Source organism: Xenopus laevis, chromosome 7L, assembly GCF_017654675.1.
Source record: "Xenopus laevis strain J_2021 chromosome 7L, Xenopus_laevis_v10.1, whole genome shotgun sequence".
NCBI lineage: Eukaryota > Metazoa > Chordata > Amphibia > Anura > Pipidae > Xenopus > Xenopus laevis.
In genome coordinates, this window is record NC_054383.1 from 86781132 (window position 1) to 86797811 (window position 16680).

General features: G+C 37.1%; 1 protein-coding gene across 2 annotated transcripts; it reads left to right on the forward strand.

The window, feature by feature from the left end:
* The first annotated feature begins 1140 nt into the window (after positions 1–1140).
* LOC121395552 lies at positions 1141–12008 on the forward strand. 2 transcript variants are annotated; one of them, XM_041569300.1, is made up of 5 exons: positions 1141–1219; positions 4345–4373; positions 5871–6007; positions 10567–10697; positions 11211–12008. In XM_041569300.1, exons 2-5 carry the CDS (start codon positions 4363–4365, stop codon positions 11421–11423), a joined length of 492 nt encoding a protein of 163 aa, XP_041425234.1. In that variant the 5' UTR covers positions 1141–1219; positions 4345–4362; the 3' UTR covers positions 11424–12008. The 2 variants fall into 2 exon arrangements, with proteins under 2 accessions (XP_041425234.1, XP_041425233.1); XM_041569299.1 differs by lacking the exon at positions 1141–1219 and adding an exon at positions 3587–4150.
* The last annotated feature ends 4672 nt before the right edge of the window (positions 12009–16680 follow it).

Genomic DNA, 16680 nt, shown 5'->3' on the forward strand with positions numbered 1-16680 from the left:
GAAGGGGTTTTTTTACAGTGAGAGCTGCGAAGATGTAGAATTCTCTCCCTGAATCATTTCAACTGGCTGATACATTAGATAGCTTTAAGAAGGGGTTGTATGGCTTTTTAGCAAGGGAAGGAATACAGGGTTATGGGAGATAGCTCATAGTACAAGTTAATCCAAGGATTAGTTCTATTGCCATTTTGGACTCAGGAAGGAATTTTTCCCCCTCTGAGGCAAATTGAAGAGGCTTCAGATGGGGTTTTTTGCCTTCCTCTGGATCAACTAGCAGGTTAAAATAGAGTCAAAAGGTTCAATATGATGGACGTGTGCATGGGCGTCACGTGTCTTTTTTCAACCTAACTTACTATGCAAGTGTAGCCGAGAGAATAAAGTAGAAGCCGGAAGACGATTGCTCTGTGGTGCTGGCTGGAAGAATCCGTCTCCTTTAATGTAGCTGTCCAGGTCTATTAATTGTGAATTTGCTTTAGAAGTTCACTTCTATCTTTATTACCCAAATGTATGGTCAAATTGACATATTTTATTCCAATATTGCTCTGAACCAATCTCTAGATAAGTTAGCAGGCTATCACTTGTTATTTGTATTGTTCTTAAAGCAATATTTAAAACTTTACTTATGTAAATGTTAAGATTTCTTACTTACTTTATTCTCAAGTATAAATTGTATAAACCTTTAAACCTGTATAAACCAGAGATGAGACAAAGGAAATTCTACCAGAGAAGATTTATTACACACATTGTGTGGACCAGTTGTATGGACCAGCAATACCAACATGTTGGTGTTTATACCATTTCAACAACATTACAAATGACCATTTTTTAATATTCATTGGATAGATGTTAACAAGGTATATTCTGATTGGCACACTTGCAAATCACTCACACTACTGAATATGCATACCTTAGGTGTGTGCCTAGGTCAAACGTTAAACATTAACATTTGTGATGAAATATCACATGTCTAATTTGATAATATTAAACAATTCTAAGATAATAAGAAACAGAGAACAAAAACATTTCAAACAACCTAGTTCTTGTCAAATAAAAATGAAATTTATTTTTGCAGAAATAAAAAAAATGGGCGGAGTTTTCAACTCCTATAAAAGACTACACAAGAATTCCGGCTCATTGCTGTGAAGCAAAGAGAGTGGAGTCAAAACCATAGATTTAAAGCGACACTTGCAACACGCTTTAACATTTTTTCCCGACAGAGAAGGTAATATTAATGACCACATGTATAGCCTTTAAGTTAAAGTGCTCTACTATGGATTGCTATAGTCTCTTATTGTAGGACCATTTTTATTACAAGCCTTTGCTTTGTTTCAGCACACAGTAAGAAGACTGAAATGGTATTATAAATATACTGTACGTTGCTTGTATCAGTAATACATTTGTTGGTGTTAATTTGGAACCCTAATTACTTAATGTCTGCACTGACATGTCTTAAAATAATTACAAGCCATTTGCTGCTTTAAAATATTATGAATATTAGTTTGGGGGGTTATTTATCAAAGTTCGAATTTATCTCAATATTTTCTGCTTCAAACTCCGATAAAACGCTTTTAACGCTTATTTATTATTACATTTTCCCAAAAATGTGCTTTGCGGTAAAAAATCTAATTTTCATGATTTTTTTGGGATTTTTTCAGTCTTTTCATCCGATTTTCACTATTTTTTAAATTTTTTCATCCGTTTTTCACGATTTTTTTATCATTTTCACCCGAAAACTCCGAATACTTCGGGGTATTGCACGATACCCAGCGCACATCAAAAAATCATTGGGACTTCTCCCACTGACTTATATGCAACCTCAAAAGGTCTGAGATGCCGGATTTTCAGATTCTGACTTTTCCATCCTCTGGGTTTAATAAATTCCGAAAAATTCGTGATTTTTTAAAAGTCCAAATTGTAAAAATAAAATCACAAATTTTTCGTGATTTTTGCATTTGGAGTTTAGTAAATAACCCCCTTAGTGTTCACCAGTAACTGCCGTTAACTACTTCTGTGGTACATTGGACTAACATGAAACTGTTCATGAGGATAATTAGGAATACTGTACATGTTTATATCACTTCTCGTTGTGGCAGACAATTCTCTTGTACCAGACAGAACTCTGCTTAGATTTGTTGCTTGGTTGGACTAATATTCAATGTAGGGCTAAACGCCACAAGAGCTTTTGTCAGATGGTGTCAGATTGACAAAAAAATGCATCCTACAAGTCGGTTGTAGTGGACTTAAAAAAAAACAGCGTCTGATAAAAACCTGATGTGTAAACTATATGTAAGCTTTGCTATCTTGCACAACATGCCAGTCAGAAGGGAACACTACATGCTGCGTCTTCATCCAACAAGATAAATTCTGATTTATTCTCATTAAAGTACATGGACTGTTGGATGTAGATGTAAGAACAAACCGCACCATTTGACTCTATCTATATTTTGTCAGATCCTAGAAAATCTTGTGCTGTTGTATAACAAGATTTTGAGGGTGAGATAAAATCTGATTAAAATCTGCCTTGTAGTTTGACCTGGTTGGGGAAGATAACTGAAAGGGTGTAAATCTAATCACATTTATTGGCACTGATCTTGTGTTTAAGTATGTGTTTGAATGTGGAAATTTGTTCCAATGTGTGCCAGGGTCTTATGTGATTGTCTGAGTCCAAAATTGAATGCATGACAAATGGACATTAGTAGGAAAGAGGCTTGAGATGAGTGGGACATTGTGACGCAGGTATCATTATTATAACATGTAACATTATTGTAAAATGCTGTATAAATTGCTGGCACGAAAATGAAAAATTATGAAAAGATAAGTGTAGACGGGGGTGAGAATTCTTGGATCTTGAGTCAGTGCCCCAGGGTGTGTCTCTGAATATGAGTAGGTAAAGAAAAGGCTGTGCTAGCTGCTGTTTAAATGATTATGATAAATAACAGAGGAAATGTGTGCTAAAAAGAGAAAAAGGAAACTATTTTTTTACATTTTTAATTATTTAATTATAATGGAGTCTATGGGAGATGGTCTTTCCTTAATTCAGATCATTCTGGATAACAGGTTTCCAGATGACGGATCCCATACCTGTACCTTCAGATAGTAAACCTTCAAACGCCACAACCATACTGACTTTACATACATAGAACAGATTTCACAATAATGTGTGTCCCGGTGGTTCTTGCAACTAGCAGTTGATTTACTGGATCTCAAACAATCCATTTGGTGGTACTGCACAGATGAACAATAATCAATTCATAGAAACTAGATCATTTAATCCACTTGTTGATAATACACAGTGTAAGAGATATGTTGGAAATTATGGTGATATTGTGTATATTTCACCAGAATTGGGACTGCTGATCTTATGTGCAGCAAGGGTGCTGAATTGGATGATATTGTTCCTAATAAAAGCCAGCCAAGCTGCATTGAATGTATAAAGAAGGTGTCAGACTCCATTTCTGTGCTTAAACTTATAGGTGGACTGGTCTCCAGCATTAGAAGGATGCACCTTTACTCCAGGATAGAAACTTTCCATAGGAGTCCCTGTCAGATGGGTTTCTTTGTTGGGGTTTCTGGGTGCTGTACTGACTACCTGAACTTAACTCTCACTCCTATAATGAGCTACAGATCTTGCTTCAAAATAAAATCTCCTGTTAGGCCTTTCTCCACTTCAGGCTCTCCAGCACCAACCACCCCCTCCGGCAAGTGGGATCCAAAGAGACTAAGCACATTGTGACATCTCTTTTAAAAGACCAGAAAAGGATATCTGACACATCTGGTCAACTTCTGAACTGCCAGGGAACACTATACACTAGTGATGTGCGGGTCGAGAAATCCCAACCTGCACCTGGCCCACCGTTTCCCCTCTATTTATAGACCCGTACCTGCCCCCAAAGTGATGTCATGAAAGGGGCAGGGCGGGCACGAGTCTATAAATTTAGGGGCCGGAAGCCAGCAGTTCTAAATTGCGGGCCGGGAGAGCAGAAGAGCTAAACCTGGACCCGCCCTCGATCTAAAGATTCTGTGCAGGAGCCGGGCCGCACGTCACTACTATACACCTACAATGGTCTACAAAGGGAAACAACTCCCCCTCTCAACTCTGAAACATGTCCAGCCCTTGCCTGGCTTTAACTTAAAGAGACTGCCAAAAGTAATGGTGAGTAAATTAGGGTTGGCATCTGTCTGGTTTTGAACTGACAGTCAATTTTTCATAGGGACTCTCCAATTCCAAACTTCCTGTCTGGATATTCAGAGGTCTGAAACCAGACAAACTCTTTACTGACCCCGAGTGTAAAGCGAAATACTTTTTGGTAAAACTTATTATACAAATCATTTTTATCTGTCTTACAGGTGACAATTTCTGAAAACATGGAAGGAAGGTCAGTAGTGCATTTTTCTCTATACAAGTTTAACCTTGTACTGCAGTAAATTGCACAGTCATAGTTCATTTGCTTTACTTACTTGTGATTCACCAATACAGGCGCAAATTAGCACCAATTGTAGTAAATCACTTGCAAGCCGTGTGTTGTCATTCTGCTTAAGAGATGGGATAACCGGTGGCTCAGTCTCACGTGAGCCTGTATCTTTCTTTTAGACAGAGGAGAAATTGCACACAGACACCATGCTTCTCTTGCTTCAAGAAGTCATAACTTTATTAACAAAGATCATGTTACATGACACTGTATCAGTATCAGATTACTAAGGGATTTGTATGAGAGCACACCCATTAATACATCTTAACACCGTGTCAAATTAATTGCTACGTTTTTTGTTCAGGTTGGTGAGCTGTTTTTGTAAAAAAAAAAAAAAAATATACCAGCAATTGGAAAAAACATAGTAACTAAATTCACTGTGGTGTGCCTAACATAATGGCAATCCTGAGCTTTCCTTGTACTCTAAATAGAACAAGTAGATAGGATTCAATACACTCATGGTTGGATGAAAGTCTTTTATAGCAGTGCTGTCCAACTTCTGTAGTACCGAGGGCCGGAATTTTTCTGACCTACATGTTGGAGGGTCGATAATGGAAGCCAGTGTTAGCTACTCCCTCTCTTTAAATCACACCCACTTTAAACCACACCCATGTTACCACAAGACTATGTCCACATTAATTGTGATAGCACTCAAGAAACCAAATGGTTGGTGATCACTGCAGGGATATCACTCATATTAAGACACACCCTTGAATCCATATGCCTCATCCTCTCCTGTGGATAACGCAGCACAGCAAATGCTAACAAACCCCTACCAGGGAGAGTATGGTACACACAGGCGGAGTATGGCACACTTAAGGAGAATAGGGCAGGCATAGTATGGCACACCCAGAGAGCATAAGGCAGGCAAGGTATGGCACACACAGGGAGCATAGTGCAGGCAGAGTATGACACACAGGGAGCATAGGGCAGGCAGAGTATGGCACACCCAGGCAGAGTATGGCATACACAGGCAGAGAAGGGCAGGCAAAGTACGGCACACACAGGAAGCATGGGGCAGGCAGAATACGACACACACACAAGGTGCTTACGGCAGGCAGAGTATGGCACACACTGGGTGAATATGGCAGGCAGAACAAGGCACACACAGGGAGCATAGGGAAAGCAGAACAGAGCAGGAGACAGGGAAACCTTTAGGTCCGGTGCCTAAGGTGGTATTGGAACTAAATACAGCCCTGTGCACAACCAGATAAAATGAATACACAGTAAAATGAAAAGATAATACACAGTAAAATGATGAAGTATATCAGCAGCAGAAATACCCTCTATTTGTTAACTGCCTATACAGAGGGATATCATATGTACAGTATTTATATGTTTTTGTGTTCAGTGCCTACTGTATGTGACTCTCTATCAGTACATTTCTTTTTTCCTACCATGCAGACCTCCCAATATGGGTGCCTGGAATAATAAAGGACAAGTTTATAATGTAACCATAACAAATATCAATGAAGATTCTCTAACCAGCTACTCCAAAACCTCTGATGTATGTTTTAGCTCCTGTGCTACAACACATCTAGGTAAGGCAAAATATAGTAAATGTTGTATTACAAATGTAGTAAACAGCTTAGTGAATCTATATTGGATGTACTACTTTACAATACATTTATTGTACTTAGGAACTCATTTATGCATGCAATTAAAGGTGTATAATGTAAAAATCACTGGAGGATGCAAAGTTGTTGTCCTACAACAGGTCTATGCTGTTAAAAAAAAAACCACAGGGTAATTTTTACACTTGTTCTATGGTCTCAGGCATCCCTTGTGCCTATCGAAGTTGGGTGTATGCAATACTGAAATCGGCAAAAATGTATTGCGCATATGCTTACCCAGGGCAGTGTAGGGGATGACTGGAACACCAAAATAATATGGTGGTGTGGCACTAACAAGAAAAATTCCACGAGACCAGTTCATTATTTTGAAGAGTGACCAAGTCAAGAGTAGGAAGTAAGCAAACGTGACCATCTGTCAAATGCGTATGATTCACACATTTTACATAAGATCCAATAGTTGCATGTATGCACTGTCATGTAAACAACTCATTATATAAGTGATCTGTTTTGTAGAGACTGACAGGCAGTGGATATCTGCCATACTGGAACTGTTTGTAGCTCAAATGTTTTTATTATGTTTTCAATAAAACATACAGGACTTACCAAATCCATTTGAGCAGAGTAATGAAAATAAAATAAAGCTTAACCTGACTAAAGAAAAAAAACAGTTATGTTACTTGTGTATGTACAATAATAACATTGTTCTGTATAAATGACATCATTAAAATAAATAAAGCAAGAACAAAGCATAACAACCCCAGTGAATATTAGAAGCATTGCAAATCTGTATTCATAACATGGAAAAATAGATTATTATAATGAACATTTATGTTCAACCACAACAATCTGACTTACAACTATAACAAACCAAAAAAGCGGCATTTGTTTTAAGCGTATAACTGCTTTTAAAATAATTGAATGAGTTTCTAAACAGTTGTAATGCTTTTAAGTGCCACAGAATTAAGAATTCCATAAAAATGGATACGTTTAGAATGGCTTTGCAGTTTCGTAGTTCACAGTAGAAAGATTTACTGTATTTACACGTTTTGAATTCATCAGAATGTATGATTTTTAGGGTCTCCCTACTGTTAGGGGGTCTTATAGCACATAATACACATACAGGGTGCTTATGTTGCAGCAGCCAGAGTGTCAGTTGTGAAAATTCATATGCACAGTTATCATTTGGGGGTCTGTGTACTCCACCTAGTTTGGTATATCTATACATATTGGGCATCAAAGTATTCAGTAGACCTCTGGTGTTTATATTTAGGATGTTTTTTTTGGTACCTATGTGGGAGATAAGATGCTAGAAAGTGGAAAATTTGAGGCTATTTTCATGTAGCTCATCTAAACTGTCAATGACATGGTTACTCATTTTGGATTCAGCCTAATATGTACTTTCCAAAAATATATGGTTTGGGGGCAACGTATCTTCTGTTTTTACCAAGTCAAGTCCAACATGTGTATTGCACACTCGCTGAGAAGCAGTGATTTAGCTGTACTGGGTGCGTTATCTCAAAATGTGGTGAGTCACTCCACTAAAATTATACATTGTCCAACGAGATTGCACACCATGATATAAAAGTTTAAAACATAACATTTATTTTGTAAGCATAAAAACAGCCATGGTAAGCTTAAATATACTCTATTCATATGGAGATCTATGCAACGTTTCGGGTGCTTGCTGCTCCCTTTCTCAAGCTGGTCTCCATGTAGTGTTAGGACTACAATTCCCAGAATCTCGCTTAAGCCCTGTGGCGTCCCATGTGGTCGGGATGACGTCACCTTTGTGCAGAGCAGCACGGCGTGAATGCGCATTGCTAGTGCGCAGGCGACGGCATCAGTGTGGCGGCGTGTCACAAAAGCGTCACACCGGCGTAATTGCCCTCACCATGGACGTTTCAACAGTGGCCACCATTTTAGAAACATGCTCAATATGTAAGACATTGTTGTTTCAATACACAATAAATAGAAGGATGGCAAAAACATACATTGATAATATTGGCATCATTATGAACATCTTTGAAGGAATAAAGTTGATTAATGCAGGATGCATGAATAGGCACATGTTTTAAACATCCCAGAGTGGTAAAGCTAATTAATAAATAGATAAAGGTCAAAATCCTTGTTCAGGCCCAATGGGCTAAGGGGTTTTAACCTATGTATCCAATGGACTTCTGTCTTTTTTAAAAGGAGTACCCTATCACCTCCCCTCTGAGGCTGAGGTACCTGTTGGATAACCCACTGTGTGTCCTTTTTCTATGTAGTGTTTAGAGACTGGCAAAACATTGCTGTGAGTATTGACTGTGGATCTATGTTGTGAAAATCTGTCACTTACATTTTGCGTAGTTTCACCCACATATACAAGATTACATTGGCATACTAACATATACACTGCAAAACTAGTATCACAGCTATAATGACCCCGAATTGTATATTCCCTATTCATTGTTGGATTGGAAAAGGTAGCTCCAGTTAGAACAAAACATTGTGCACACCCCCTGCATCGAAACATACCTTCCTTTGGGGGCCCCATGAAGGTGTATTATATGGGTGACGGTGTTATTTCTGTCTGTGTAACTTTTTTGCCTATATTACACCCCTTTCTAAACGACATCATAGGCTTATGTTTAAATTCTGAAATTGTGGGATAAGCATCCTTCAACAGATGTCAATGCTTGCATAAAATGTGTCAAATTATCACTTTGTGAGTGGTATTCTCTCTGGCTTTAGTTAGGCTGGTGTCCAAATTTTCTTGTGGGTAACCTCTATCTGATAGTTTACCTCTCATTTTAACTAGATCCTGTTCTAATTGGGCTGACTCATTTGTAATACAATATACCCTAGTGAATTGGCTGGTGGAAATGGATTTCTTCACCGCTGCTGGATGAAAGCTTCTATATGATAGTAGCTGGTTCTGATCTGTGGTCTTGGTAAATATGTTGGTTGCAAACCTGTCTAGTGCCGTATCACTGTAACATCTAACAAAGCATAGTGAATTTTATATCGTCATGGGCTTCATTATATATATATAATCTTTTATATAAAGAGCAATATAAAATCGGGTTAGTTTGTGATGAAGGCATTTTGCCTATTATTTTAACTAAAAAAAAATCAGGATCTTTATTGTAATTAAGAATTTAAAAAATATATTTTGTTGTTCTACCTCCCAGCCCAGCCTGGATTTCCTCCAAAGCTCAATGTTGAGCCCTAATTTTCTGCTCAGTCTTTGGGCCAATCCCCCATTAGCCATCATTTCTGCACATGCACCATTTGGGTCCCCAAGAGGAAATCATACCCTGCCCTGCCCAGTTAGTGTAGCTGGTGGGGCTCAGAAAAGCTCATTCAAGTCTGAATCAAGTCTTATCTGAAACGTTTTTTTCTCCTAAAGTTTTGGGCTGAACCAGTGGGACACCAGGTAAAAACCCGGTGGGCCCCAGCCCTCATGGGTCTCACTGGCCCAGACCCGCACCTGTGCTGCCTACAGGACAAGTATGCGTGGGGGCCCAGAGGAGGGGTTGCAACAGGGTTGTATTTATATATAGGCCCCTGGGGGCCTGTGCCTAGGGCAGCATGGTTTTAGCCCTTGGGTGCCTATTTTTTTTTTTTTTTTTTAAAAACCCTCCCCACCCTCCGCCATGGATTTCCATAGGAAATCCGTGACAGAGCTGAGGGGGTGAGGGGTATGGGGTCCGAGGAAGAATGCAGAAGGGACGTCACACGCACGGTGCGCTGATGTCACTTCCTCTGAATATGTCGCATGATGGCAGCACGCACGATGCATGACGTTAGCGAGCACGACGTAGAGCCGTGTTTAGGTCCGATGCCTAGAGCGGCATCAGACCTAAATACAGCCCTGGGTTGCAACTGAGTTGGGGCGTCTGTAGGGATGTCGGGGCAATGTAAATGTATAAATATTAGTAGATATCTGTATAGTTATTTACAGTTTAAGAAAATGTCCAGCCAACTAAAGGACATATTGACACAATTGAAGCTGCATTTACAGAGTTTAGACATGTCTGCAATGCGTTCGGTGCCCTCAAAGGGGCAGGAGGGGCGCCAGTAAGCGTAATGTTTAAAAGTCACTAAGCACCACAGGATACACAAAGGGTAATAATCTCAGTTTCATTATTTAATAATAGGTTGTGGGATGTTTCATTTATTATTCACATGATTTTAGCTCCTTTGTCAATGTTTAATTTTGCATCTATCTATATGTACCTATAAATAGTTGACTTCCAAGACTTTTTTGCCCCTAGTAAAAAATCTTGTTCCAAGAAGCATTTTCTACCATTCATAAGGAGAAATTAGAACATGTAGGATCACACCAAATTTGTAAGCACATTTGTAAGACTGGCCTCTCTTTTAAAGAAACACTTGTTTAACAAATCTTTGTGTAAACCACATTTACCATCTGTCTAACTTTCTATGCACTTAATGAAGGCAAGTACATAATTATTGCAAAATAAGTTTTTCAGAATAAATTCTCTAAAATTTGGAGTACTGATATTATCATCTTCCTACAGTTTATCAAGATTATACATTAACAGAGTACATCAACACCGAAGGGTCAGTTTTGTCTGTAGCTTTCACTTTCAGTGCAGATGGGGAAACCTATACGCTGTGTTCTGCAGGGAATGGAAGTCTTGAATTTATGGTAAGACTATGATGCAGATGAGTCCTTTACAATATGTGGAAGAGTGACAATGATGTACTGGTGTGCTTTTCCGACCATTCCGAAAACCAAGTAGTCAAGGAAGTTATCAGGAGAAAGAATGAGGGCTGATCTGATGTTCTTAGGGTTAGGAAAGTTTTGAGAAAAGTTTCTATTTTTTTTCTAACCAGGACGTCAAACCCTCTTTCTTTCTCCTGACAACTTCCTTGACTACTTGGTGGTCGGAAAATGATCAGCAGGTGGTGCTCTTGTAACCATATTAACCGTACATGTATCCCTTAATATCTTGGGATTTAAAAAAAAAAAAAAAGTTCTTTGAATAGCACCCTGATCAATTTTACATTCACTTGTTTTAAAGGTTTACTTATGGCCTGCCTTTACATCTTCCATAACCTTTCTCAGTTTAGTCACTTTAATCTAGATTTTATCAATAAAGCAGTATAAATGTCAATGTGGTGCACATAACAAGTGTAAAAACTTTTTATCTCTTTTCAGAAAGGGCCTCTACCTAAAACAATTGAAGGTACAAAGTGTCCCTTTATATTTTACAAGGAGGTTTTTACGGCTGGTGATGATTCATATTCACTTCAGTGTGCCGATGGTCTTGGACAATACTTATCCTACGATGATAGTAATCTAGCTATCTTAAAGGATGCAGCTGATGTCACTACTGATGAAACCTGTAAGATGACCATTTCACAGATCTGAAACACATAGCTAAAGGGGTAGTTCACTTTCAAGTTAACTTGTAGTTTGTTATAGAATGGCCTATTCTTAGCAGATACTGTAGCTGCTGAAATTCCAAGCTGGCAAGCTGCTGAACAAAATGCTTAATAATTCAAAAAACCAAAGTATGTAATTTAAGTTGCTCATGTGCAGTTACCCATAACAACCAATAAGATGTATGCTTTAAAACAGAAGACCATCAAATTCTATCTGCTGATAAGTTTCTGTAGTAGGTTACTGCACTTAGGCAAACGTAGGTAAGAATGAACTATTCCTTTAAGATGGTAAACCAAAAATGTGATACTGTCCCATAAACATTTCCTTAGTATTAAAGTTGTGATATCAAAAATGTAACATTTAAATAATATAATGTAACATTTAAATAATAATGGTGTATTTTAAATAAAATGATCTAACATGTATGATGTAAAATAATTGTTATTGCATGTGTACTGCCTCTATTGACACTGTGTGCAATATTGCCTCTATTGCAGGCATGACACAATGGGGCAAATTCACTAACCTGCGGAGTTGTGCTAGCGCAGGCTTCGCCACACTTCGCCGCACTTCGCCAGGCGAAGTTCGCCAGGGCGCCGCTAATTCACTAAAATCCGAAGTTGCGCTCAGGGAGGCAAAAGGTAGCGAAGTTGCACTAGCGTTAATTCTTCAAGGAAAGCGCAGTTACGCTAGCGATGCCTAATTTGCATACGGCACCAAGTTAAAGTACAATGGACGTATATGTAGCAGCAAGTACATTACACTACACAAGCCTGCGAAAGCTTCATAAAATAAAAAAAGAAGAAAGAAGAAGCCGGAAGACGATTGCTCTGTGGTGCTGGCTGGAAGAATCCGTCTCCTTTAATGTAGCTGTCCAGGTCTATTAATTGTGAATTTGCTTTAGAAGTTCACTTCTATCTTTATCACCCAAATGTATGGTCAAATTGACATATTTTATTCCAACATTGCTGTGAACCAATCTCTAGATAAGTTAGCAGGCTATCACTTGTTATTTGTATTGTTCTTAAAGCAATATTTAAAACTTTACTTATGTAAATGTTAAGATTTCTTACTTACCTTTATTCTCAAGTATAAATTGTATAAACCTTTAAACCTGTATAAACCATGATGAGATGAGACAAAGGAAATTCTACCAGAGAAGATTTATTACACACAATTGTGTGGACCAGTTGTATGGACCAGCAATACCAACATGTTGGTGTTTATACCATTTCAACAACATTACAAATGACCATTTTTTAAAATTCATTGGATGGATGTTAACAAGGTATTTTCTGATTGGCACACTTGCATATCACTCACACTACTGAATATGCATACCTTAGGTGTGTGCCTAGGTCAGACTTTAAACATTAACATATGTGATGAAATATATAGGACTCCTTTTAAGGAAAACAAAAGCCTGGTTAAAATGTTTAACCCTTACATGTATTCCATGAATGTTTTGCAAGATAAGATTATTTCATATATTACATTTAGACATAATATACATGTTATGTCTAATTTGATAATATTAAACAATTCTAAGATAAGAAACAAAAACATTTCAAACAACCTAGTTCTTGTCAAATAAAATGAAATGTATTTTTGCAGAAATAAAAAAAAACTTTATTGATGGGTGGAGTTTTCATCTCCTATAAAAAACGACACAAAAATTCCGGCTCATTGCTGTGAAGCAAGGAAGGAGTGGAGTCAAAACCATAGATTTAAACACACTTTAACATTTCTTCCCGACAGAGAAGGTAATATTAATGACCACATGTATAGCCTTTAAGTTAAAGGAACAGTAACACCAAAAAATTTAAGTGTTTTAAAGTAATGAAAATATCATGTAGTGTTGCCCTGTGCTGGTAAAACTGATCTGTTTGCTTCAGAAACACTACTATAGTTCATATAAACAAGCTGCTGTGTAGCAATGGCGGCAATTGAAAAACGGCTATATGGCACAGGTTAACTAATGGATAATAGATAACACCATTAGACAGACAGAGCTTATCTGCTATCTGCTGTGTAACTTGATTTTTTTTCCTTTGAATGGCTGCCCCCATTGCTACACAGCAGCTTTATTTATATAAACAATAGTAGTGTTTCTGAAGCAAACACACCAGTTTTACCAGTGCAGGGCAACACTTCCATTATATTTTCATTACTTTAAAACACTTTTATTTTTTGACATTACTGTTCCTTTAAAGTGCTCTACTATGGATTGCTATAGTCTCTTATTGTAGGACCATTTTTATTACAAGCCTTTGCTTTGTTTCAGCACACAGAAATGGTATTATAAATATACTGTACGTTGCTTGTATCAGTAATACATTTGTTGGTGTTAATTTGGAACCCTAATTACTTAATGTCTGCACTGACATGTCTCAAAATAATTACAAGCCATTTGCTGCTTTAAAATATTATGAATATTAGTTTGGGGGGTTATTTATCAAAATTCAAATTTATCTCAATATTTTCTGCTTCAAACTCCGATAAAACGCTTTTAATGCTTATTTATTATTACATTTTCCCAAAAATGTGCTTTGCGGTAAAAAATCAAATTTTCATGATTTTTTTTGGATTTTTTCAGTCTTTCCGATTTTCACTATTTTTTCAATTTTTTTCATCCGTTTTTCACGATTTTTTTTTATAATTTTCACCCGAAAACTCAGAATACTTCGGGGTATTGCACGATACCCAGCGCACATCAAAAAATCATTGGGACTTCTCCCATTGACTTATATGCAACCTCAAAAGGTCTGAGATGCCGGATTTTCAGATTCTTACTTTTTCATCCTCTGGGTTTAATAAATTCCGAAAAATTTGTGATTTTTTAAAAGTCCAAATTGTAAAAAAAAAAAAAAAAAAAAAAAAAAATCACAAATTTTTCGTGATTTTTGCATTCGGAGTTTAGTAAATAACCCCCTTAGTGTTCACCAGTAACTGCCGTTAACTACTTCTGTGGTACATTGGACTAACATGAAACTGTACATGAGGATAATTAGGAATACTGTACATGTTTATATCAGTTCTCATTGTGGCAGACCATTCTCTTGTACCAGACAGAACTCTGCTTAGATTTGTTGCTTGGTTGGACTAATATTCAGTGTAGGGCTAAACGCCACAAGAGCTTTTGTCAGATGGCGTCAGATTGACAAAACGCATCCTACAAGTCGGTTGTAGTGGAATGACTTAAAAAAAAACAGCGTCTGATAAAAACCTGATGTGTAAATTATATGTAAGCTTTGCTATCCGGCACAACATGCCAGTCAGAAGGGAACACTACATGCTGAGTCTTCATCCAACAAGATAAATTCTGATTTATTCTCATTAAAGTACATGGACTGTTGGATGTAGATGTAAGAACAAACCGCACCATTTGACTCTATCTATATTTTGTCAGATCCTAGAAAATCTTGTGCTGTTGCATAACAAGATTTTGAGGGTGAGATAAAATCTGATTAAAATCTGCCTTGTAGTTTGACCTGGTTGGGGAAGATAACTGAAAGGGTGTAAATCTAATCACATTTATTGGCACTGATCTTGTGTTTAAGTATGTGTTTGAATGTGGAAATTTGTTCCAGTGTGTGCCAGGGTCTTATGTGATTGTCTGAGTCCAAAATTGAATGCATGACAAATGGACATTAGTAGGAAAGAGGCTTGAGATGAGTGGGGCATTGTGACGCAGGTATCATTATTATAACATGTAACATTATTGCAAAATTATGTATAAATTGCTGGCACGAAAATGAAAAATTATGAAAAGATAAGTGTAGGCGGGGGTGAGAATTCTTGGATCTTGAGTCAGTCCCTCAGGGTGTGTCTCTGAATATGAGGATTGAAGGAGAGCGATCCAACACTGGATACGTGAGCACACCTCAGCGGGCCGCATGGCAGGTGTAACCGCTAGATCCGCTCTGGCCACGGCAGACAACAATCCAATAAGATAGGGTTGCGGACACCTCCAAATAGTATGAACACGTGCGAACCGAAATGTTTAAAAACAATCCATCTTTATTGAACAAGTTAAAAAGTGGCGGGCAGGGGAAAAGGGAAAACAGGCTCAACGCGTTTCGTGACGCTGTCACTTCATCAGAAGCATGAATGCCCCCTGCTGGAACCTCACTAAAATAGCATTCACAATTAAGAACATTAGGAACATGTGTTAAAAGTCACAAAACTAGTATGCCCTGTGTTCAAGTAATAGTAAAGGCATGTGATACCAAAAATATCAAAGAATATATATATATGCATAACACAGATCTCATTATAATATAAACATAATTATTTAAATAATTTAAATAATACAAGTATTGAGTGAGGGTGTGCTAGCACCACCCAAAGAGAAACAAAACATAAAGTTAGATCAATTAATCCGAAAACATATATATTATCAGAAAAGGTATTCAAAATTAGTATATTCAAAGAAATATTCAGAAAAATATATATATATATATATATATATATATATATATATATATATATATATATATATATATATATATATATATATATATCTGGAAACAGGCGAGCACACACAGGTCTTAATTGAAAAACAAAAGGTGTTTATTAAACAAAAAACTAGTTTTTTGTTTAATAAACACCTTTTGTTTTTCAATTAAGACCTGTGTGTGCTCGCCTGTTTCCAGATATACATTACTATTCTGCTGTTAGCACCCAGGCAACAAGACTTTTTAAACGAGCTGTGCTGGCTTTTTTTTGCTCTTTATATATATATATATATATATATATATATATATATATATATATATATATATATATATATATATATATATATATATATATATATATATATATATATATATATATGAAAAAATAAATTGAAAAAATATATATATTGCAAAAATATTGCAAAAATATTGAAAAAATATATGGAAAAAATATATATATATATTAGTTGGGAAAAGCACCAAAAAGACAAGCGGCTAAGGATAATGCACATTGGGAATAGAATACATGATGAATGAACAATGAGTAGTAAGCTAAATTAGATTAACAATCAATGAAACATGTCAATTCCCATTCCCTATTCAGTCCATGTGGGGTCACCGTGTTTAACTTATAAATCCAGTAAGCTTCTTTCCTTAAAAGGGAATTATCAATATCACCCTTACGTATGTCCGCTACAACCCTATCAATTACCTGAACTGTGACGCAAGCTTTGCCGTCATGTCTTTCAATCAAGTGTTTAGAAACCGCAGAACTGCAGTCACCA